At 39.3% G+C, this 13134-nt stretch overlaps 1 protein-coding gene across 1 annotated transcript in view; it reads left to right on the forward strand.

The window, feature by feature from the left end:
- Positions 1-13134, forward strand: part of IQGAP1 (IQ motif containing GTPase activating protein 1) — a 54109-nt gene that overhangs the window by 15489 nt on the left and 25486 nt on the right. The window contains exons 3-14 of the mRNA XM_051796716.1: positions 183-339; positions 708-785; positions 2401-2477; positions 3841-3908; positions 4874-4987; positions 5372-5550; positions 6226-6316; positions 6836-6999; positions 8082-8166; positions 9221-9384; positions 9754-9914; positions 10459-10583. Coding sequence (XP_051652676.1) covers positions 183-339; positions 708-785; positions 2401-2477; positions 3841-3908; positions 4874-4987; positions 5372-5550; positions 6226-6316; positions 6836-6999; positions 8082-8166; positions 9221-9384; positions 9754-9914; positions 10459-10583 — 1463 coding nt within the window. The remainder of the gene's footprint in view (positions 1-182; positions 340-707; positions 786-2400; positions 2478-3840; positions 3909-4873; positions 4988-5371; positions 5551-6225; positions 6317-6835; positions 7000-8081; positions 8167-9220; positions 9385-9753; positions 9915-10458; positions 10584-13134) is intronic.

Here is a 13134-nt window from a genome sequence, read left to right on the forward strand (position 1 = left end):
ACTAGCATTTTAATGACACAGATTCTGTGGTAGTGTTATATCCATTTTCAACCCTTATTGTTAAATGAATAGTATGCTTGAGTATGACAGCAGTAGCAGCATGAAGCTTGTTTAACATGGGGTTGTGTTCACAAATTGGAAATACACTCGTGTGACCAACTTTGTTATTCTTGCACTTCCAGATGGATGGAGGCCTGTTTGAATGAGGAGCTGCCTGCCACAACAGAGCTGGAAGAAGGATTGAGAAATGGAGTCTACCTGGCCAAACTTGGAAACTTTTTCTCCCCTAAGGTGGTTTCTGTGAAAAAAATCTATGATAGGGAACAGACTAGATATAAGGTGAGTGGTATTGACCATGGATACTTCTTTAGACAGACATCTAAAACAGGAATATGTACACATAGAGGTAGTATGAGAAAATAAGCAGAAAGTTAGTTTATATTAGTCTTACCTTAAAAACTCTGCTTTCACTCTAGAATAATGATTAAGTGAGGGACTAGGCGGACTCTTAGCTTTGTATCTAAACTTGCACTTAGGTGAAATAATTTGTCGTAAACAGTCAATATAAGTGTGTATAGAAGACTTTTGACTTCTGTAAAAGTGCTGTTTTCACCATCAGTCTTAATGAACCTCCTTGCTGTTCTTGGCAGCTGTGATATTTTGTTTCTTACTGCTCTTCCTCTTGTTTCTGCCTGTTTTTATTTCAGGCAACCGGTCTCCACTTCCGACACACAGATAATGTAATCCAGTGGCTGAATGCCATGTCTGAGATTGGTCTCCCCAAGGTAACTTCTATGTTGTACATGCAAATAAATAAATAATCTCAGAAAAGCTTTGTGTTCTGTGGAAGCATTTGCTGTTGTACAAAAATCAGCACACTGAATCTAGTTAATTCTAGATTTATGTCCCTGTAGAAACTCTCTCCTAAAACTTGCTGGAAGATTTCATTCTGCTATGTGTGTGAGAACAATTAGGAGTAAAATAATTAATCCTTCTGTACTGTATTCTTATTATTACTAATCTTGCATGACATCTGCATTACATTGTTCTTGCCTTGCATTCTTTTGAACAGTATCTGAGCTACAGTTTGATTGTGGAAGTTTTTTTAGAAATCTATGCTAAAAATAGGAGCACAACAGAAAATACTATATTCTTCATTTTTTCAGATTTCCCTGTGAAATTTTCATATCAGGTTGAAATGTTCCTGGTGTAGCTTGATCAAATATGAATTGTTGGCTTGACTAGAGAAATGGCTAGATAAACTTCCCTGAGATAATAAACACAGTTACCTGAAAATATATATGGGACTGTGGTAGTGTTGGGCTTATAGCCAAGGTTTTTCGTAAACCATGTTATGCTTAATCTCACCAAAACCAGCATTGCGCAGTTTAATCTGGTGTATGTTTTCTTTGCATATGTGCTTGAAAATTAAACACTTCATTTTTGGCAAAGTTTCTTAAATAACTTGTGATTAACTGGTTGAGCCTTCATGGGATTTATGACGATCTTACAGAAACGCATTTGGGATTAGGAAATACTGAAATATGCTGTTAGGGTGGTTAGGTGAAAATAAACGAGGAGGAGTTAGAGAGATGTTAAGTGCCAGGTATGAGGTAAGAGTATCAGATGTAAGTGGATTTTGGGTTGAAATAAATGTGTGAGAAGATGTTAAAGAAACTGTGCTGGGGTCCAGTACATTTACAAAAATTACCATTGCTTTAAGTATTTTCTCATGCAGAAGAGCCAGGGAACTGATGCTGTGGAATTGAGGGTCCTCCAGTTGCTCTTGTCTTTACAGAAAGAGCAATGCTATTTTGTGCTCATAGGCAACAGCAAGGAACCTTCCAATAGCTAGAAAATAATGTATCTTTTCAGTACTTCTGAATTAATTGTGACTTCCAGTATTAACCCCTTTTGTTAAACTTTGAAGACGTTTGTGTTTGACACCGTCTGAAAGCTTTTGGGTCCAGGTAACTGAAAATGTAGTATGCAGAGCACCTCAGTGCTGGTCTGCGTTTCCCTTTGAAACTATCTCTTCTCTTGCTTTTCAATCCCATTTAATCCAAACAATCTCTTTTCTGCTGTAATTATTTTTTTCATCTCTTGTCTTTCACCAAAGTCACGACCCAGTATCTTGATGCACACACAGAAGAAAGGGTCTACCTATTCACATGTGTAGAACTTGGCAGGAAAAGGGGACCTCTGTTTTGGGTGTGGGTGTTAGAAACAAAAGGCAGGATTGGCACTTCAGGTAGGAGAAACATTGGTCCAGGGCAGAGAAGCTTGAAGAGTTTTGTTTCGTGGGCTGTTTCATTACTGTAGTGCAGAAGAATTGGACTGATATGATTTGGCTATGTAGAGTGAATATCATTCAGGCTGCTAACCTTGTTTTGTCTTTAGATATTCTACCCAGAAACTACAGATATCTATGATCGCAAGAACATGCCACGCTGTATCTATTGTATTCATGCACTCAGGTAAGGCATACCTTACCAGACAGAAAATCTGATTGCTTCTGAAATCTTTCTGCAAAGCTGAAAGGTGAGAGGAGAGAGAGCTGAACTGAAGGCTAGATGAAGGCAAATTTTCTAACAGAACAATATTGCCAGGTGAGAGCAAAGATCCATGAAGCCAGTATTTTGTCTTGGGCAGTGGCCAAATGAGATGCCGAAGAAAAAAGAATCAGTCAAGTATGTTGTGACTTCTGCCTTTCCATTCCAGTTCTCACCCTCTCACTCTCTCAATTAGAGCTAGACATTCTTTAACCAAGAAGATAGTGAGGCACTGGCACAGGTTGCCAGAGAAGCTGTGGCTGCCTCGTCCCTGAAAGTGTTCAAGGCCAGGTTGGATGGAGTTTGGAGCAACCTGGGATAGTGGAAGGTGTCCCTGCCCATGGCAGGGGGCTGGGTTGGAATTAGATGATCTCTAAGGTCCCTTGCAACCCAAGCCTTTATGTGATTCTGTGATCGTGCTGAGCTGGCATGACAGGCAAAAATTAGAGGAGTTGCTTCACTTTTCTCAGTCCCATCTGTACTTAGCTGTATGGATTCATCCCTTCTTTGTAACAGTTACGTTTCTTGTGAGGCCTAGGTGAATACATTAACCTCATTTTAATAAACCAGATCAGCTTAGTGAATACTTCCCCCTTACTCGCTATTGATGAGACCACACCTGCAATCCTGTGTCCAGTTCTGGGCTCCCCAGCATAAGAGGGACAGGAGCATGCTGCAGAGAGTTGAAAGAAGGATCGCCTTCAGGAAAGGCTGGGAGAGTTGGGACTATTCAGTGTAGATAACAGATGGGGCCGTGGCAATCTCAGCAATGTGTGCAGCTATCTGAAGGGAGGATGCAAAGATGTGAAGCCAGGCTCTTCTCGATGATGTCCCATGACATGACAAGAGGCAGCTGGCACAATCTGAACCACAGAAGAGTTCCTCTCAACATCAGGAAACACTTTGTTTACTGTGAGGGTGACCAAGGAGGGGCACAAATTGCCCTGGAATGTTTGGGGGTCTCCACCGCTGGCAATACTCAAAAGCCATCTGGACATGATCTTGGGGAACTTGATCCAACATGACCTGGTTTGAAAAGGGAGCTCAAACAAGACAAACTTGAGAGTGCCTTTCTGGCCTCAACCATTCTGTAATTCCCTGAAGACTTCAGAGTGGTGGGCCAGTTATGTTCAGCTGAGGGGGGAAGAGGGGAGTCAGCTCACCCACTTGATGATTACCAGCTGTTACATTGGCTTACTTGTCCTTGAATCTGTTCTAAAGTTGTATCATTGTCAGAACCACACAGAAATATTACTAGTTCTAATTATTTGCTTATTTTCTTTTCTAGCCTGTACCTTTTCAAACTGGGTCTTGCCCCCCAGATTCAGGATTTATATGGCAAGGTAGACTTCACAGGTAAAAAAAACAAACAAAAAACCCCCAACACTCCTGTGCTGCCTTTATCTCATACCCTACTAGATCAGTTGTTGAACTGATTGTTACTGTTGATACCCTAAATGCAAATTAAATTAAACATTAATGGCTATGAGGACTTCTAGTAATTTAGGAAGAAGGTTTGATTTGGATGCTTCTGAACCAGGCAGCTATAGCCATCAGTTCACTAATCACTACTTTTGCAAATGACAATGTCGTAACTTTTTTTGTTGTGACAATGTCACTGTTGTAAGATGCTTAAGCCTTGCATCCATCCTCTTGGGAGTTTTCAGTTTTGAACTTGGTAAGCAGTTCTGACCTCCTGTGACAGTTTAAACTAGAGGTGCCATCAGCTGAAGAAGCATTTGCCAGCTGATCGGCTGCAGGAGATGCCAGCACAAAGTGTCATGTTCACATGCCTCTTCAAGGTTTCACTTCCTTAATTTTTGCAAAAGTGTCAAATTCTGTGTCTTGCATTAGTGACGTTCTTGCCTGAGGGCACGCATCAGATTTAAAAGGTATATAAACTTTATTTCCTAGCGTATCTTGGTACCCTCCATTCACTTTTCTCACTGTAGTCTCTCTGTGGGGAAAAAGAAAATCCTAAACTACTGCCTGTGCATTTTCCTGCTGGCAACCACAGCTGAGGTACCTCAGAATGGAGTCTGTTTCCAGCTCCTCATGAGAGTCTTGTGTTGTTTTCTAGTGAGAAAGACTACAGAATATTCCCATATGAGTCTCTGGGAAAAAAATGTAGATTTTAGGAAAGTGTGCAAAGTGTCTTACTAGTTTTCATTTATTTGTTTCACTTACTGAATGATATTCAAAGTATTATTTAAATGGTAATTGCAGTCTGTTGTAGTTATCTTAATTTTTTTTAGCAGCAAATAGTATAGCAGTGCTAATGTATTTAAGCCTGTGTAACACTGTTTTAATGTATATTTCAGAGGAGGAAATCAGTAATATGAGACTTGAACTGGAGAAGTATGGTATTCAGATGCCTGCCTTCAGCAAGATTGGAGGAATTCTAGCAAATGAGCTTTCTGTGGATGAAGCAGCATGTAAGGAAAAATAGTGTTTTGTTTGATTATTCAAATCAGCAGATCAATTAAGTGTTGGTTTTAATGCTCCCTGTTTCAAGTCTAGTACAGTCCTTTTGATAGGCCTTTTGGAAGACCGGGAAGATCTTTTTGTTCTTTCTCTTCTGTATTTTTTTTTCTTCTTTCTGAAACATGATTCAACTACTTAAAGTATCATAACTAGAAAGCAGGCTGTTGTTTTTTTTCTGGAACACAAAGCCATGATGAAATGAGAGGTACTTTGTTAATTCTTTTGCTTTCCAATTAGTTTCCAGATAATTCTTCTGCTCTTTTCAAATAAGTTCTCAATTTTTAACAAAGCTGATTTGTTTGGTACTAACTGGTAGACTGTGACTTGTTTTTCAGTACATGCTGCTGTCATTGCCATTAATGAAGCAATTGACCGTCAGGTTCCAGCTGACACTCTTATGGCAATGAAGAACCCTAATGCCATGCTAATAAATCTCGATGATCAACTGGAATCCACTTACCAAGACACACTCTACAGAGCAAAGCAAGACAAGATGGAGAATGCTAAAAATAGGGTAGCTCAGTTCTTCTTTCAAGCCGTCTATTTGCATGCATTGCTATTTTGTATTGCAGTGTAAAATAGGGGGAATTCACAGAATGTGTGTTACGGTCCTGTATGTATAGTGTTAGGTGGACTTACTCCTGGTGGTATTCTAGTATGTTCCCCAGTAACCTGTCTTCTTATTATAGGAGACAGGCAGCAGTTGACTGTGTTAGTTTGTTTAGCTGTCTGAAATATGGGCCACATAGATACGGATTTCATTTAATCCTTTTTATGCTGGGGATGCATCCCTCTGTTTTCACACAGTATAGATGTGTTTTCCTAACAAAGAAATGAGCAAAATTGACTGATGCTCTTGGAAGTGAACCATGTTGTTTTAGAACACTGTATAATGCAAGCCTAGCTCTGTATACTGCTTTCCATGTTCTGGAGCTCTACTGTGTGTTCATATAGAGGCATAACATTGAAATAAGGTGTTTCTGGGCTGTTTGTATCGGAGTTTGACTATAGTTACTTTAGATGTGTTTACATATAGGGCTTTTTTTTGGAAGCGTAGAGGTAGCCTGTCTGTGACCTATCACAAGCTCTATATAGGTAAATAGTTTTCCTCCCTGACTTTTTCAATTAGAATATCTGTGAGGGCAATGGGAGCTGTAGAAGCGCTGATTAGTTTTTATTTCATCTTCAGATTGCCTCAGAAAGTTCAGATAGAGAGAGAGATGTGTATGAAGAACTTCTGACTCAAGCTGAGATTCAGGGAAACATCAATAAAGTGAACAGTAGGTATCACGTTAAAGTAATAGTCTTAATTAAAATAGTACTTCAAAACTATATCTGTGCTCCTCTTTTTCTGTAATGCTGACCAAATTTAAAGGCAGCTCCCCTGTTTTTGTGAGATACTTAGTTTTTTTTTTGGTTGGTTGGTTGGTTGTGTGGTTGTTTTTGGTTTTGTTTTTTTTTGGGGGGAGGGAGGGTGTTTTTATTTTTGTTTGTTTTTACTCATTATTAGTACATAGTTGTAAGTTTAATTTACTCTGATTTCTGTTACCCTTCCTTTTGGAAATGGGTCGTCCATGTTGCTGGCCCCTCCAGTTCTTCATCTTGAATAATGCATGCTATTTCCAACCATCAGACCGTTTTTCAAGTCCCGCTTCGTAATTGACTCTGGAAGTCTTCCATTTGATACCTAGCTTGCTATCTTATCAAGTCTAAGGGTATTTCTTTCTGAGCAGTAGGTTACATAAACCACGGGACTTCCTCATTTCACGTTTCTCTCAAAACTCTTTTACTGTTGCTAGCACATGCAGCCTTATCAAAGATTGACCTAGCTTTGGAACGAGGAGATGCATTAGCACTGTATGAAGCTTTGGCAACACCAGCCCTGGGACTCCGAGGATTGCTACGAGAAAATTATGACTGGTATTTCAAGCAGTTTTTGAGTGATAGGCAACAGAAACAGGAGGTATGGAAAAGTGTAGATTACCCTGATTTGTTAAGTTTTTGCCTGCCTCTGCCTTTCACTGTACCACTGTGTACTAATCACTTGCTATATACCTGCATTGCAGTTTAGTGTTGGTTAGAAAAAATTAGTGCTGAGAGATGGAAGCATTCAGTAAGCATATCTCCATTTAGGTTTTATGTCTGCATGTGAAAGGCCAATATAATGTTTGTATGTGTGTGTATATATAACTAAAATACTTTGACCAAACCTTAAAATACTAACTTGTGTGTGTATACAACTGTTATAATTAAGGTGTGTCCTCCCTCATTTTACTATTGTCAGTGTCCAAATAATGTGGATGTTTGTGTTTTGTAAACACCTATCAGATAAGCATAAGCTACTTTCACTGTGGAGAATATGACCATACACCACTTGTAGGCGTGGCGCTTAGGGGACACGATTTAGTGGTGGACTTGGCAGTGTTAGGTGTACAGTTGGACTCAATGATTTTAGGGGTCTTTTCCAACCTAAATGATTTCATGATTCTGCCCAAGTTATTCAAACCCTCTTGCTCCCTGGTGACTCCGTCTCACGTTCTTTTTGTACTTGTGTGGTACCATATAATCCAGGAAGCGTGTATGTGTAAGCCAAAGCTGCGTGTTGTCCATTTTGATGTCTTGCTAACTCTTTAGTTGCTCAGAGGTAAAACGGAATTTTAGTTAACAGGTCTCTTCATGGCAAACTACACAAATTTCACATCAGCATGCAGCTCATGTATGGGGAGTCTTTTCCCACAAAGTTATGACCTTTGTTTTAAATATTTTATAATTTTGGAAGCTGGGTCTTGCTTTTAATTGTTATGTTCATGAGACTGCACTTCTAATATAAGAGGGGTCAGGTTGTACACATGGGGTCTTTGAGCATCTTAATTGAGAATCTGGAGAGTAATTTCTGGCTTCCTTACATATGTGGCATTCTTTGTTTGCAGAAGCTATATTGCATTAGAATATTTTAAGTTAAAGCAGAGTATTTTTATTGAGGTATTTGAAGTGAATAAGGTGACATCATTTCAACCTCATGGTTTATATTTCTTTTTTCTTTAGGCTGGCCTTACAGGTCCTCTGCAGAAGGAAGAGTTGCAGTTGGGAGTGGATGCTGCTAACAGGGCAGCACAACAGTACCAGCAAAGTGAGGATCAGCAGGAATTATTGCAGCAAAGTGACCATGGGTGTGATCAAAAGAATGAGACAGCACAGTATTTGGGTCTATTATGAGTGGTCAATACAAATGTTCTTTAAGTACTTTACAGCTGCTAAGAACATTAGAGAGATGGTTGCCCTAATGATTTGTAGTATCTTTTATCCAGTTGTTACAATGTGGCTGGAGATAACAGCATATAATTTGAAATATAAGAAACATGGAATTTTTGCTTCCACCTTAAATAACCGCTTTTTAGAGAATGCTTGCATGAATTTTTGTGCTGCGGATCAGTGAAGAAAATCTGGATTGCTCCAAGAGGTGTGAAAGCTAGATTATGTGCTGACCATTCACATAAATCTTCCTTGATTTGAGCTGCAGAACCTTCAACTTGTTTCTGAATATCAGGATGCAAAGAAAATGCAGATCATGATGGCTGACTTATTTTTGATTGATGGTTCTGGGACCATGCAGCACTCTGGCTGTGCAGGAGCAATTCAGTCTGTGATAGGTAGAAAGGACTCTACTAGAGATTTGAGGAGAGAGGGTTTAGAATACAAAGGGAAAATAGTGAATGCTGAATTAAGTATCTGTCTGCCTTTGAAGTACCTTACTTGTTCAGCATGGAGGTCTGTGTTTGTTTACCTACTGTGCCATTTGAAGTTAGACAGGGTGTACCCACTATGGAGTGCCTCTTACTGCCTTGATCAGGGTAGATGTGAACAGGAAGAGAAAGTTGGTACTATTCACCCATCCAAAAATTTGCAATGGGACTTCTTACTATCGCAGTACTGAAATGGTAAAACAGTCCTTTGATAACCAGACAAAAAGGTGAACAAGTGTTAAACGTGAGCGTTGTGTATTTAATTGTCTTCAGTAACAGAAGACTAACCGGGGATTAATGGATCAGAAAGCTTGACACTTTCTCCACAGTTAGGGGTATTATTCTTTTTCTAGTTAAGTATCTGAGTAGGATGAAAATGCTGTTACTATGGGGGTCTGAACTATCTCCCTGCCTTATTCTGTATGCTCTTTGAACTTCTAGAACTGGCAGCAGTAGCCAGAATTAATTCAGCAATTCGAATGGGTGATGCTGAGAAGACTGTGGCAGAAATGATGAATCCAGAGGCCCAGTTACCAGAGGTTTATGCATTTGCTGCAGATCTTTACCAAAGGGAGCTGGCTACCTTACAGCAACAGAGCCCTGAAGTAAGTATCACCTTCTCTTTATTTCTGGAAGTTGGCATGGGTCACCGGGTGTACCTTGTCTGTTCTGTTAAATGCATTCTCTGGAACAAACTTGTCTTGAGTCTTCATGGAACTGCTTTGGTGTTCAGTCTATTCTGATGTGGCTTAATCCCTAAATCTTGAGCTACTTGGCCCTGTAAGGTTCCGCTTTAATCTCTTACTTGGTGTTCTAGCTTTGTTTACGATACTCACCTTTCTGCTTCATTGTCATAAAGGTTGTCCCTTTGCTTTGTAACATGTCTGTTTTGACAGCTACTCTGTTGTTTTCTATTTGCGGCAGTAGTTTGTATAGGGCACAGAGAATTAATTTGCTGTCCTCTTTGTATGCAGGGTAACCTCACCCATCCAGAACTGTCTGTTGCTGTTGAGATGCTGTCTTCTGTGGCCCTGATTAATAGGGCTTTGGATTCAGGGGATGTGAATACAGTGTGGAAACAACTGAGCAGTCCTGTCACAGGGCTTACAAACATTGAGGATGAGAACTCACAGAGGTGGATATTTCAAGGAATCATATATGTTCTTGATGTTGCTTATATTCTGTGACTTCATGAATTTTTTCTTCTGTTCTCTTACATTTTACGTTGTTTCTACATTATTTATTACAGTATTGATTTAATCTCTTATCTCCTGCATCTTGTTTTTGCAATTACTATTTCTTACTGGTCTGAGTTCTGTGCTGTCACTCAATGCTTTCTCATGGATTTCACATGAAAGCCCCATTGTGATACCATTAGGTTGTCACTAATTCTTACACCAGCTCACTCACTATTTTCTTTGCCCTGGACTGTTATTCAGTGTTTTAGTGCTTTTCTCTATTTGGCAATTTTGTTTGTTTGAACCTACTTCACATTTGGGCTGAGCATCCTGCACACAGCCTTTCCTCTTTCTCCCCCTTTTCATATTTGTTCTAGTTTCAACCCTCATGTTACCTCTCCCACTTTGTGTACCAATTCTCATGCTGTGTCATGTGTTCCCTGGCTAACTTGTTGTGATGTGATGTGATGTTTATTGGGTTTGGGTTTTGTTTTTTGACAGATACATCGATGATTTGATGAAGCTGAAGGCTCAAACAAATGCAAAAGGAAATGAATTTATCACGTGGAATGATATCCAGTCATGTGTTGATCATGTGAACAAAGTTGTGCATGAAGAACATGAAAGTAAGTTTTTCTGCTCAATTCATGCTAGACTGATCCTAGCTTATAAGGAGTGCTAAAATTAGGTGCATGTCAATACAAAAAGTTATTGACTGACTTACAGTTATATGTTAGATGTCTAGAAAGGTCTTATTTCTGAACAAGACTTGGTGGTCTGTGATACAGAAGTCTTGATTGCAGGACTGCAGGCAATCAGGAGTGTTTGTGGTATTGAAGTCAATATCTCAAAACTGTTTATTAATCCTTCCAGTGTAAATTTCAACCCTTTTTTGGATTGAAAATGCGTTTTCTGATGTCAGTGTCTAGGATTTGTCTAGAATCTTCTAATTTTGTTTCAATCCCCCAAATTTAGTGAAAGCTAGTGTTACCAAAATCTCTCAGTTAGTTGTAGCCCATGCTACAACTCGGAGTGCTCAATCCTCCTTCCTAATTTGCTGCGTTCAGTAGAAGATATTTTTCTTGAAGTCTTATTCTCTCTTTGACTGCAACTTTGCCCTGTTCAGATTTTCCTCTTCTTCCTTTTATTCCTTCTTTTGAATGTGCTTTGGCCTTTTTACCTTCGCAGTATTTAGTGGAAGTTCCACAGCCTCAGTCCAAGATCCTCTACTCTTTATCTGTGGATAGTTTGACCTGCATATGCAAGATAAGCTATTCACCTTTTGTTGATGACTTTCAGGTCTGTAATGATACTAGATGCATTTCTATAGTGGATGAGAAGCTTGAATGAACAACAGAAAGATGAGTTTATTTCCAGGTCTTGTTCTCAGTCCTTTAACTCCTGGCTGTGGTAACACTACTTCCAAATTACAGCTTCTTTGAAGATCAGTATTACAAATACTGCACCAAATAAACAAGCTTTTTCAGTTACTTATATTCAGTGATAAATCAACAGATACCCAAGAAAGTTTATTCTGAAATGCATTCTGTTCCACAGCTACTTATTGTTTTTGCTTAAAACATTTGATACAGCTTTTTCAAAGAACATATTATCAGTTTGGTGCCATTCAAATTCTAAGTTCCAGATACTGGGACCTAAATCTCAAGTTAGGGTTGTAATGGGAAATGCTGATCTTTTAGTAGGTTCGTTACTTTGCTTACTGTTAGTTCCATCAGAACATTAGAAGCTGTTATAATACTGGTTTTAACATTATGTATGTATGCCTTCTTGCTGTTAAAACCAGTATTATAAAAGCTGAAATGACTGCTAGCTGACATTCTGACTGGTAAAAGAAGAGTATGCTTGCACAGTTGTTGCCTTTTGATATGAAATATTGGTAAAGTGCAAAAGAAAATCCCCTACTGGAAGATGTGCAAAATCCCTCAGAAGTTACAAGCGTCCAACACAGCTCACTGGTGAGACTCTAACTCTCTGGGTGTGGGGAGCATTTGAGCTCTCACCGGGAGAGTTAATCTTTCAGATCTACCGTGTGTGTCGTGCACTGCAATTCACACTGCCCAGTACTCCGCTGCAGGGCTTATTGACCTGGAGCATGGACACCTGTTTCTTTGTATTTATGTAAAAGGTGTGATCCAGGAATCACCACTAATGCATTGCACTCACAGGCATTTGGTCAGTAGCCCTATATTGAAGAGAACAGGAAGAGGTGTAGTGTATACATACGTGTACAGTGCCAGGCTGGACGGGGCTTGGAGCAACCTAGTCTAGCAGAACGTGTCCCTGCCCATGGCAGAAGAGCTTGGAACTAGATGATCTCTAATGTCTGTTCTATGCAGCAAGTGCGAGTAGCAAAACTTAAGTACTCGTGAAGGAAAGAAATTACTGATGCAAGCTGAAAATTGTGACTGTTAACCTAACTTCTATGCCTCTAGCCCTACATTTTTTAAATTTCTATTTTTCAGTAGTATTTATGTTAATAAATGTCTTTTAGCAGTGATAAAAGACTGGAACTTAGTGTAATTATGAACATTTCAGCAAAACAGAAAATATGAATAATTCTTCTTTTTCTAATGCAGTATTAGTTGATTTAAAATCCAGAGCAGAGATAAAGGAGTCCTTAAAAATAGCAGAATTAAACAATTCTTAGGTAGATCCTTCTGAGGTTCTGTTTCAGATGGTTTTAATTTTCTGGTTTTTTTCTCAGTTTCATTAAGGGATCTTAACTTTTGTTGATGACCAGTACTGAAAACCTCCTGGGTATCACTTGTTTTCAAGCCATCTGTGTAATATTTAGCTCAAAGCCTTGCATCGTAAGGCAGGAGAGATTTGTCACAAGTGTGAGTGTGGAGGTGATGCTGAAGTTTATGTTTTGCACTGAGACAAGCAGGTGTCTTCTGCCACTCCTTGTTGTATGCTTGGTGACTGGTGTTTCACCTTGGAAAGCTTATACTCTAGAGAGGGTTAAATTTTAAATTAAAAGCCTCCTGTCTTGGTTAACTTGTTTGCTGCTTCCCCAGATAGACACTAGGTTTCCTGTTTCGGTCACATGAGCAGATTTGTTAAAACCACACAAACAGGGACCCACACTGTGAATGCACACACCGGTGCTATGTTCATAGTATGTAAGAGATCACAGTGCAGTTCTAATAGTTTATG

This window comes from Manacus candei, unplaced genomic scaffold (assembly GCF_025592945.1).
Source record: "Manacus candei isolate 608988 ecotype Guabito, Panama unplaced genomic scaffold, ASM2559294v1 h1tg000046l, whole genome shotgun sequence".
Classification (NCBI taxonomy): Eukaryota; Metazoa; Chordata; class Aves; order Passeriformes; family Pipridae; genus Manacus; species Manacus candei.